The 11,371-nt window shown below is 58.8% G+C and overlaps 1 protein-coding gene across 1 annotated transcript; it reads left to right on the top strand.

Annotated features, from left to right (window-relative positions):
• Nucleotides 1–372: 372 nt before the first annotated feature.
• HES1 (hes family bHLH transcription factor 1) lies at nucleotides 373–3,316 on the top strand. The gene is made up of 4 exons (XM_041718193.2): nucleotides 373–1,482; nucleotides 1,567–1,662; nucleotides 1,744–1,831; nucleotides 2,561–3,316. Exons 1-4 carry the CDS (start codon nucleotides 463–465, stop codon nucleotides 3,043–3,045), a joined length of 1,689 nt encoding a protein of 562 aa, XP_041574127.2. The 5' UTR covers nucleotides 373–462; the 3' UTR covers nucleotides 3,046–3,316.
• Nucleotides 3,317–11,371: the final 8,055 nt, after the last annotated feature.

The raw sequence follows: 11,371 nt of genomic DNA, 5'->3' as shown, positions 1-11,371 counted from the left end.
TCTCTTCTTTCTTGAACTTTATTTTTCTCACGGTCTCTGAAAAGGCAAGATCGGATGATACGTGTGGGATTGGCCCTGTACAGGTGCAGATCAGGTACAAGAGGAGGTGGAAAAACATTACTGTGTATACTCAAAAAAAAAAAAAAAAAAAAAAAAAGAGAGACAGAGAAAGAGCGAGTGAGCACATTTTTGAATAGGCCAGGTCTAGTTCTTGGCAGGATGACTCAGGCCTAGCTGGCAGACTATGGGAATAGGAGTGTGAGAAAGTCAGTCAAGCGGAGGGGAGAAAAAAAAGGATTCAAGTCCCCAGGCAAAATACTTTTTTTTTTTTTTTACTTTTTTTTTTCTTTTTTTTTTAAGCAACCCACAAACTGTCCAAACCAGCCGGAGGTGGCAGCAGGGCGGCTGGGCCAGGCCCGAGGGACAGGCACCTCCCTCGCTGCGGTTTCGCCTGTGCCCCCGATGTCAGCGCAGCAGCAGCGCGTCCGTGTCCGCGCGGGCACAGAACCCACGGCACAGAACCCACGGCACAGAACCCACGGCACAGAACCCACGGCACTGAACCCACGGCACAGAACCCACGGCGGCCACCGCCCTCGGCCCCGAGGTGCCAGCGCGCACCTGCCCCGTGCCCGCGCTGCCCCGGGCACCGGCCCTGCCAGCCCCGGGCGCTGCTGCGGGGCCAGGGCAGCACCGCGTGGCGCTGCCCGGGCGGGCGTGGGGACGCCTGGGCGACCGGGGGGAGACCCGGTCTGCTGTGGGGAGCCTTGGCCTGCCCCGGGGAGGTCTGTGGGAGCGCGGCAATGCTGCGGGCACCGTGGGAGGACGCAGCCGCCGCGGCGCGCCCCGCGGTTCGCCGCAGCCCCCGCGCACGGTAGCTGGGCCCGGCACGCCGCGTCCCGGCCGTCAACCCGGAGGGCCGCGGCCCCCCACAGCGCAGCCCGCCCCGGGGCCGGCGGTGCCCGAGGGGAGCGGGCGGGGCCGCGCCTGCCACGGGCGCCAATTAACCCGGTAATTAGCGCGGCGCTCCCCGCGCCCCCCCCGCCGCGGGCGGTGCCCAAGGGGTTAAACCGCGGCCGCCCGCCCCGCGCCATTGGCCGGCGGCCGCCGCGCGGCGCGCAGCCAATGGGCGGGCGCCGTCCACGAGCGGGGCCGCGTGCGGGCGGCGCCCATTGGCTGGGCGCGAGTGTGGGAACGGCGGCGGGGGACGTTTCACACGAGCCGCGCGCGTGCGGCGCGCGCTATATAAGTAGGGGCGGCCAAGGGCGCGCGGCACCCGCGCCCCGCCGGCCCCGCCGCCGCCGCCCCGAGCGCTCCGCACGGCACGGCCCGGCCCCCGCCCGCTGCCGCCGCGCCTCTCCCCGGCGGCGCACCATGCCGGCCGACCTGATGGAGAAGAGCAGCGCCTCGCCGGTGGCCGCCACCCCCGCCAGCGTCAATGCGACGCCCGACAAGCCGAAGACGGCGGCGGAGCATCGCAAGGTAAGGGCGGCCGGGACGGGACGGGACTGAACGGGCAGCGCCGTGCGGAGCCGTGCCGGACGCTGACTGTCGCCTCTCTTGTAGTCCTCCAAGCCCATCATGGAGAAGCGGCGGCGGGCGCGCATCAATGAGAGCCTAGGGCAGCTGAAGACGCTCATCCTGGACGCGCTGAAGAAGGATGTAAGCGCAGGGGGGTCGGGGCGGGGGGTGCGGGGGCAAACGGCGCTGCCGGGCTGGTCTGAGCCCCGCCTGTTCCCGCAGAGCTCCCGGCATTCCAAGCTGGAGAAAGCCGACATTCTGGAGATGACCGTCAAGCACCTGCGGAGCCTCCAGCGAGCCCAAATGACTGGTGAGTCCCGAGGGGGAACCGGAGAGAAGGAGCTGGGGCGGCGCTGCCTGCACCCCGGGGGCTGGGGGCATCACACACTGCCTGCCTGCTCGGTAGAGAGGATAGCAGGAGCACCAGGCTCTGCACCTGCATCCCCTGGAAGTGATGGAGGTGAGGGTACTGTGTTCTGTACCGGTATTCCTGGTGCTAGCACCTGAATCCTGTTTTCATGGGGGACACAGTGCTCCATCCCTGCTACGAGGGGGTTGGTGAGGGGCATCATGCTTTGTGCTAGTATCCCCAATAAAAAGATGCTGGGACGGTCACTGTGTTGTTTGTGCATTTCTGGTGCTGGAGGGCACACAGAGGGCTGCAGTCCCAGCTTGACTTCCCTCTGCTAGCAGAGCTGTGCTCTGCACATGGGTCTGTTTTGGGGGTGTGAGAGGCACAAGAGCCACTGGAGGAACTGTATTTCCAACCTGGGTCTCTGGGATATGGGGGTGTAAGGGGATTCTTGGGACTTGTCTATTCCCTACCTGGGTCTCTGCTGCTGGTGGATTTGGTAGCAGAGGGCTGTGCTCTCCATCCGAATTCTTGGTACTTGGGAACGCAAGACATACTATGCCAGTGGGGCTGCTTTCCCCATCTGGATCCTAGCTTAGAGGGGCTGTAGGATGAAATGCTGGTGGGCTGTGCACCCCTCTTTCCTGTGGAGCCTGCTGACTGCTGTGTGCCTCTCTTCTCCCACAGCTGCCCTGAGCACAGACCCCACAGTACTGGGCAAGTACCGAGCTGGCTTCAGCGAGTGCATGAACGAGGTGACGCGGTTCCTCTCCACCTGCGAGGGCGTCAACACTGAGGTGCGCACCCGGCTCCTGGGCCACCTGGCCAGCTGCATGACCCAGATCAACACCATGAACTACCCTGCGCCCCCCCCGCCGCCCCCGCTGCCACCAGCCGCAGCCTTTGGGCCACCTCTGGTTCCTCCAGGCAGTGGCGTGGGGCCACTCCCGGGCATGCCCTGCAAGCCGGGTGCCGATGCAGCCAAGGTGTACGGTGGCTTCCAGCTGCTGCCAGCCTCTGATGGGCAGTTTGCTTTCCTCATCCCCAGCACTGCCTTTGCTCCTGGTGGAGCTGTGCTGCCTCTGTATGGTGGCCCACCCACAGCTGCCACCGCTGCCTCGCCGCCAGGCCCGCCACCTGGCACGGCTGACTCAGTCTGGAGACCCTGGTGAGGGTGGTGGGCACCGGACTGGACTTGGCACTGCACCCCGTGCTGCTGGCACGGCTGTATATAGATTATATGTTCATATTGGATTTTGCCTTTGTACCATAGCACTCCCTTGACAGTGTTTCGTGTTTTACACGAGATCTTTTTTTCTTCCTTCCTCCCTTTCCTTATGTGACACCAAAGATTGGGGGTTTGTTTTTTGGTTGGGTTTTTTTTTTTTTGAATGCTTTTAAAATAAAAGTATCCCTTCCATTTTGGAAGGCTTTTGGAGAAAATTTGAGCTCTGGCATGTGTGCATAGGAGGGACTCCAGTTCCTGGCTGCCTGTGGATCTTGCTGCTCCAGGGCTGCCTTGTCCTGTTTGCCAGGCTGGAGCTGTCTCTCAGACCCTCCGTCCCCTCTGTCTTGTGAAATCACCTGGTCCCTCTCCCTGCCCTGGGGCAGATGTAATCAGTGCTTCTTTGGGAGCAGCTCAATTAATCAGACTTGTTAAAAGGAGCTTGTATTTGCAGAGCTAGTGAATGTGCTGTGGGACTCACCTCTGCTCTGTTCTGGCACTTCTGGCACCTCAGGCTGATGGAGTTGGTGTGGTAAAGCAAGACATTGAGCTGCCCGGGTTAAGCCTCCTGCCCTGAACCCAGAGGAGCCTGTTTCCCAGGCTGTAGTGTAAATTGCAAGTGCCTCCAGTCAGTTGATTGAGAGAGCGGTGCCTGCCAGCTTCTCGAGTTACAAAAGCGGTGGCTCTCCGCAGGACAAGCCTGACACGAGTGCTCCTGTCTCCTGGCTGACGGGCTGCAGCAAGCGCTGGGCACCACCTCCACCTGGACTTAAAAGCATAGAGCTGTTCCCGACCCTGAGCAGCAGCCAAGCTCCGCTTGATGATTAATGCTTTGCATGTGGTTTTGATAGAGTTGGGCATTTCCTCTGCTGTTATATGGAAAACACGTGGTCGAGGGAGTGATGTGGGGCTGCAAGGACTCTGTAATCATGAGCTGCAGCTGACCCCTGTGACTTGAGGATGCCCCGTTTCCAGGCAAGATGCAAGCCATAGATAGTGGTGAGCAGCAGTCTCAGGTTACAGCTTGCATGGCCCTTCTTAACAAGTCCTAACTCAGTGGACAGCTTTAAGATGTGCCAGGATCCACTGGGGTTTCTGTCCAAATCCTGCTGCAAAAGCTTGTTGGATTTTGTCTGGATCAGCCAGGTGCTTGACTGTATCCAGGTGCTGGGAAAATGAAAGCTGGGGTGAGTGAGACCAGATGGATTAAACCTGCTGGGGTTTGACTCCCCAGCTTTGCTCCCAGTAAAGAAACATGCTCACCTGATCTGAAAATACATCCTGGGAAGGGGGTTGGTATGTGCCTAAGATAGGCAGTGGCAGCTTTTTTTTTTTTTTTTTTTTAAAGGACTTGATCTCCCTTTCCCTCTCCTCCAACACCTTGCTGGCCTTCCTGCATTGCCACCCTCACAGAGGCATCTCACAGCCAGGTTTAGTATGCAAGGCTTGGGAATATCAGATTTGTTGTCCCAAGGCAGGTGTGCAGCTGTACAGGCTGAGCTTTCTTTCCCTTCCACCAGCCAGTGTCACTTTTCTGCACTGGAGGTACTGAGGGTAGGAGTGAGCCCACCCTGTGTTCAGAGAAGTGCTCACAGGACCTCTCTCAGAATTGCATCGGACCAACTCCTTGGCTTGTGTGGAGCTGATGTAGACCAGTCATGCATCACTATGAGAGTGAATGCTTTTCTATCTGAGCAGAGTCATTTTCTGCTGAAGCAGTTGGTTTGGAAAGCACATTAGAAAAAAAAAGAGACTTTGCTGTAGGCTAATGGAGAACATACAGCAGATCCCAGAGTGAAAGACAAGATGAACCTATTTGCTAATGGAGTTTAAATAGCCTAGTATAAAGCAGATACAGCATGCTTGGGCCGGTTTCTCCAAAGCTTTCTCTGTTTACTCTATCCCACAGCCTGTTGACATGAGAGATCTGCTTGAGTTTGTGAGCTTTAAGGGGATCAGAGCAATTCCCAAGAGCTGTGCTCTTGGTGCCAGTTCACTGAGCCCGTGACAAATTGGGATGACAAATGCAGGCTGTGGGTCTGTGGATCATTGTGTGTGGGAATTCTCCTTCAGGTGCAGCAAATGCCTTTAAACTGATGCTGAGGATGAGTGGGAAATGGTAAGGGAGGGTCCGAGGCTGAGCTATGACCCTGCATGGGGAGTGTACAGGACAGGTAGGAAAAGGGACTGGACTTAGTGCTGCCAGATGGGATGCAGCTCCTGTTGGCCTCCCTGGGCAGCTTGCTGAGCCCTGGCTGCTAGTGGAGAGGATCCTGGGAAGGGCTGGAGGCAGGTCTTTCTCTCTCATGACCATTCTTGGGTTGGTCAGCACTTTGCCACAGTCCTCTGGGTGCATTTGCAGACCCGAGGGTACTGAGCTGGAAGGAGCAGTACTCCAATCCCTGCCTGCAGTGCACCTGCACGGAGGTCCATGCACAGGGGGCTTCTCCTGCCTTCCCAGTACCCTGCCTTGCCCCCCACCCACCACGGAGCTTACAGCCCCGGCTGCCCCTCGCATTCCCGCAGCTCCTTTCCATCTGCTGCTGCTGCCGTCCCGGGAAACCTGTCATTAAAGTCAATTAACTTTTCCCACACTCCTCGTGAGCGGTGCAAAAGCCCCTCCTTGCTTCCTCCTTGGCTCTTAAGTGCTACCATATGGCACAGGCCCCCGCGCCCCCCCACGCCCGCCCTGCCTTTGATTCCAGCCAGACAGCCGGAGCTTTATGATTTAAGCCGGGAGAGCCCTCGTACCAAGCCCTGGGCCGCTCTGCGGCCAAGGTGGTTTTTTTAGCAGGCGAGGCTGTTTTCTGGCAGGAAATGAATAGCTCCCAGATGAGCTCAGGAACCTGAGAGGTCGTGAGAAAGGAGCGAACCCCCGGCGCGGTGGCGGGCTGCCAGCGGCGTGGGGAGCGCGGGCGGGAGCGCGCCGCCGCCGCCGCCGCCGCACACGAGCGGCCCGGCCCCCGCTGGCAGGCGGCGGGACCGGCCGCCGGCAGCCCGCGGCCGCACGCCGCCCGCACGCCGCGCCGAGCCCGCCGAGCCCCGCCGAGCCCCGGCCATCGGCCGCGCTCCTGCCAAGGGCCCGCAGCCGGCGGCTGACCTTGGGCCGGCGTCCAGGCGTCCGGCCCCGCGGGGAGCGTGGCGTGGTGAAAGAGCAGCCTGGCAGCTGGGCTGGGATTTGGGGGAGCCGGGACAAGAGTCCCCCCGGAGCAGCGCTGCAAACCTGCCTGGGGGCTGCGTGCAGCGGGCCGTGTGAGCTGTGCCTGCGGGGGCTGGGATGCGCCAGCACCACGGCTCCCGGTGGGACACACACGGCCCGGTGGTGGGACCGGATTGCCGGCGCGTGGCTCTGGCTCCCACCGGCACCTTCAGGCCAGCAGCCCCCTTCGCTCTGCCGCTGCCCCTGGGGCAGGGAAGGGGACCTGTGATTTACAGGGGTGACGTGTTTAACTTAAAACAAGTCAAACAAAAGCCCAGTTTGTTTTGCAGAGCACAGACTTCCTGGGGGGATCAGCCCAGACAAATGACTCCACTCCCATTTATTAAACATTTGTGGCCCTGCGATCAGCTGGTGCTGGGAACGGCTGGGACAATCTTATCCCCTTCCCCGTTCCAGAAATCAGGAGTGATTTCTGACATCTCTGCCCAAGCAGAGCTGTGCCCCAGGGGTACCAGCTCCCCATTCCAGTGTCTTTCAGGTATCCAAGGACAGCAATATGATCCACACAGGCCATAGCCTTGGACTGTTTCCCTGCTCAGCCCTGCACGAGCATCCACACTGAGCACTGGGAACAGCTGGGGGCACATACCCCAGCGAGGGCTGCAAGGGGGCTGTGTGGCACTGAAGGGGTGTGGGCTGGAGGGGCCTGCTCCTGGTGTGTTTGCCAAGGGGAGTGCAGGGGCAGCAGGGCAGGGCAGAGGTGCTATTGCTGAAGGACAGCCTTGGAGGTAGGGCTACCTGCAATCTGTAATGATTAGGAAGCTGCTCCCAGAAGGGGTTTATTGCCAATAAAGCCAGCTCAGCACAACTGCTGGGGCATTAACCCTTATCTGCCTGGCGCGATAAGAGCCCTGGGCTTTGCCTTCTGGCCCCAAGAGAGCAAACACCCGCCACAGGACATGGTACAGACTGCACCATGCCCTGTCACCCTGGGGACACAGCCAACATTCTGTGTGGCTGGGACACACCTCCCCAGCATGTGCTCCCAAAGCCCCTGGCCCCGGCTCCCCCTGCCTGCTGCCCTGCACACAGGGGTGAGCAGCAGGAGCCGCAGGGGTGAAGGCTCTGTACCCAAACTCCCGAGGGGTTCAGCTGTACAAAAGCAGCATCCTGCTTAATTAAAAGCAGACCTGCTGTAATGAGCCTGCCAGAACAACAGCGTGGCTGGGGCAGTGCTGCTAGAACAGAGGCTGGGACTCAGCCTCACTGCAGGACTGAGACGTGAGGTGGCTCATGGGCTGCGAGCCGGGGCTGGGAGCCAGGCCGGGTCACCCTGTGACTGCCTGCAGAGCCATGTCTCTCTCCATGTTCTCCCAGCCCCGCTAAGGAGACACAGCCTGTCTGATCCAGCCTGCTGTCGCATAGCACCTCAACAAAACTCATCCCTAAAATTGCTCCTGGAGTGGGGCCTCTGCTGGGTTCTTCCCCCAGGTGGGGTCACACACCATCCCTGGGCTGTTGGCTCTCATCACACTGCCCTGCTGTGCTGGTACCAGGACCAACAGCAATCATGCCTGCCCTGCAAGGGGGACATGTCTCAGGCTATGGCAGGAGGAGGCTGCTCCCTGCTTGGGGCTGGGATGGCGCACACTGCTCTGGATATGGGTGCACTGGGGTGCCTCACAAGAGCCTTTCCAATGGTGACCTTTTTTTTTTCTGTTGTTTTGACAGCTTTTTCTTGCTGCTGAGGTCAGAAGTGTTGAGGAATATACTTAGTGCAGGTACCTTGGTGTGCAAGCTGCAGGTTTTTTCCTGGACAGGGGGAAATGGCTGAAGCTGTGAGCTGGCATCAATCCTTTGCCTAACAAAGGACACGGGGACAGGTGGCACAGCCCAGCAGGGAGGTGGCCAGTCACCCAGAGACTCTGCAGGGCCCAATGAAGAGCAAGAAGACCCCAGACTAAATCATACCATTGGACCAAGAGGCACATACAGCACAGACTGTGAGGGTATAAAACCCCAGGGATTGCTGTGCTCAGGTCTCTCCCTGGGAACACACAGCTTGACCTGTTGTCATGTCACTGCACCAGGGTTAAATTAGGAACCAGAGATCTGGACTCTGTTATGGTAAACATGGAGTTGAGTCAGGGAATGAAACCTGTCTGACTGTGTGAGTATGGGATGTGCAGGGAGTCAAAAGGGGCACCCATCAGCTCACTGGGGCCACCCACTGCAAAGGGGATTTGGTCCCAGCAGTGAAAGTGCAGGGTGGTGTGAATGTGACCCCAGAGTGGCTCCTCAGTGCTCAGACAGGAATATCCCTTTAAAAAGAGGGCTGTCATGAATGGCTGGAGGCTCCCACAGCTTGTCCCACTGCAGAAGATGGGCTGTGCCTCTGTTCTCTGGAAAACATTATGAGTTCTTGAAACAGTAAAACAATCTGGCTGGTGTTTCTCCCTCTGATGCTGGAAATCTGGACAGTGTTTGTAGCAAGAGAGGGAGCAGGACAGAGACACATGCTGAACCTCAGTAACGTATCTTGCCTGGCTCTGGCCCTCGCAGCCCTGCTGTACCCCAGGCACAGATAAACCCCCATCTCATTTGGCAGTGCTGACACACATGGGGCATCTGCCAAAGAGAGGGAGTGGTGCTGGACTCCAGCCCCCCCCCCCCCCCCCCACCAGCCCGGCAGTCATAGCACTGATGCTATGACTGGTATAAAGCAAGACCAACACAGGCTGATCCTGCCAGGCTTGGGAAACATTTGGCTTTTTTGCATCTCCAGTATCAGGCTGAGCCTCATTCCTGCCTCCATCAGCAACAGGCCCGTGTCTGGACCTGGGAGACAACCTGCCTTTGTTCCAGCAGTGAAATGAATCCTGTTTATGGCAGGGGAGAGCAAATGGTCCATTGCACTCAGGCCTTCGACAGCAACATGTAAATGCAAAGCAATACTGGAAACCTGCATGGCCGAGGAAGAGGGGCCAGGACATCCCTCAGGGCTGCATCACAGTTTGTGCTGGAGGAGATGATGAGCCTGGAAGGGAAGGGGGAGCTTTGGGATGATGATGATGATGATGCATCAAATCCTTCCAGTAAGCAGTGTTTCCAACCAAACCAGTCCCCTTCATGGTGAATGCATAGGGAAATCAGAGCACTTATCCCTTGCTCTGCATCTGGGAGGGCTCTGATTTGTCATCAGCTGCACAAGGGTCTCACAGCAAAGACTCCAACAGGCCTGATGGAGACTTCCTTGCTCCCTGCAGACAAGCCTCTCTCCTCACTGTGGGATCAGTGCTGCTGTATCCCACAGTACAGAGCTCTGCACTTCCCACGGGGCATTTCCTTTCAGCCATCCTTCAGCTTTTATTGTGCTTCAAAACAGAGGCTGGCAGCTGGACAGCCTGGGCTGGTGTTTGTGAGCAGGCTCCAAGCAGATGTTTGTGCTCACAGACAGGGCTGGCGCTCGCTGCCTTCCCCGCTGGGCTCAGCTGCGTGCGGGCAGAGCCTGCGGCAGCCCCTGCCTGCAGTGCTGCCTGCTCGGGGCACTGCCCCCGGGGGGTTGAGAGGGCTCTGGTGCTGGGCACAGGCTGAGCTGGGTCATGGCTCCTCAAAGGGATGAGGAGCTGGACCACCATGGCCACCCATGGCTGAAGTAATGGATGAGGGCTGTGGGATGGGAGCCCAAAAACAGGCAAAGGGGAGAATGGCATAGCTGAGAGCTGCATTGTGCTTGCTCAGCCAGTGTCACGGTGAGCACGAGGGTCACAGAGAACCTCTTGGGAAGCTCCTCCCAGGCTGGGTCAGCCCACAGCACAGTCACCACTCCCTCTTCTCTCATCCTCACCCCCACTGCAGATCTTGCATGGGGTGAGGGGCTCTCTTATCGCCCAGTGTTTGCCAGTCTGGAGAAGCACACTGTAGTTGCAGCTGGTTAACCATCACCCATGTGAAAAAGGACAGAAAAAGGTCTGACAGGATGGACTGTCCATGGCCTGCCATCCTTCACAGGGGAGGCTTGGGCCCAGCTGGTCCCATGCATGTGCTGGTGGTTGTGGGTTGCTTCAGCCCTGGCTCTGGTGTCAGCCACATTTCACAGCTCAGAGCTGTCCCTCTTGTGTTAAAGCCTGACAAGACACCCCTCTCAAAGTAAACACGAGCCAGTTTATTGCTTGCTGGAGTCATTTCCCAGGAAGGTCAGGAGGGCTTTCTTTGGGGCTTGAGACAGCCTGGTAAGTTCCACTGAGCAAAGGTGTTACGAGAGCACCGTGTTCTGGGAAGAAGAGCACTGGGTCCTGGGGATGACTGCAGTCTCATCTAAACCTTGGAACATAGTCCTGTTTGTCCTCTCTTGCTCTTCGGGATGCTGTGCTCTGAGTTCCCCCTCCCACTTGTTTATGGCACTGATGCAGAAATTTGTGATGGCTGCAATTGCCAGCAGTTTGCTGATTGCACGTTCACCTGGTTTACTGGGCCAGAGACAAAAAGAGCTAAATCCCCTTCCAAGGTCTGAAACTGTGTCATCCCAATGGGCAGGAAGGAGAAGGGGTTTACTTATGCATTTGCTTCAAGAGCATCTGGATGTAAAACAGGACGGTGCCCCTCAGGGCAAGGGCAGCGCCAGCATCCGTGGGGACTGCCCTGTGACACAGACTCACTGCCCCCGTGTGTCTGTCTGCACCAGGGAGGCAGCTGGGCACTCTCTCGTCCCCTTCAGCCTTCATGTGCGGGAGGCCAACCCCTTCCCAGGCTTCCAGATCTTCTGCCACCAATCCCTCTGCAGCCCGGGCAAAGTGTCAGAAAGCTTCCCCCAAGGGCTCAGGCACCACGGACCCCAGTTCTGCACCGGAGCCGGCCCAGCATCGCAGGGGACTGCTCCTGACCGGGACTGTGGCCCTGCCTCCAGCCGGATATCGCCGGGAGGCTTTGGAGAAGGGGGAACCCCACCCTGAGTGTGAGATCCCAGCAGGAGCTCGGCTGCAGCTGCGGCAGGGCTGAGCAAAGCGATGCAAGATGTCTGGAGACGGCCAGCTACTGGCAGGAGCGTGTGGGAGAGGAGCTGCCCTCCACAGGGCTCTGCCTGCGTGGGAGGGACCACACAGACGCTTCGCTG

Source organism: Taeniopygia guttata, chromosome 9 (genome assembly GCF_048771995.1).
Source record: "Taeniopygia guttata chromosome 9, bTaeGut7.mat, whole genome shotgun sequence".
Classification (NCBI taxonomy): domain Eukaryota; kingdom Metazoa; phylum Chordata; class Aves; order Passeriformes; family Estrildidae; genus Taeniopygia; species Taeniopygia guttata.
Note: the sequence above shows the minus strand (reverse complement) of the source record. Positions and strands in the feature narration are given on the sequence as shown.

Coding starts and splice junctions, on each gene's coding strand:
- HES1 (XM_041718193.2), top strand. CDS start 463: ATGTCAGCGCAGCAGCAGCGCGTCCGTGTCCGCGCGGGCACAGAACCC. Junction 1,483..1,566: donor CGGCGGCGGAGCATCGCAAG/GTAAGGGCGGCC, acceptor CCTCTCTTGTAG/TCCTCCAAGCCCATCATGGA. Junction 1,832..2,560: donor CCAGCGAGCCCAAATGACTG/GTGAGTCCCGAG, acceptor CTTCTCCCACAG/CTGCCCTGAGCACAGACCCC.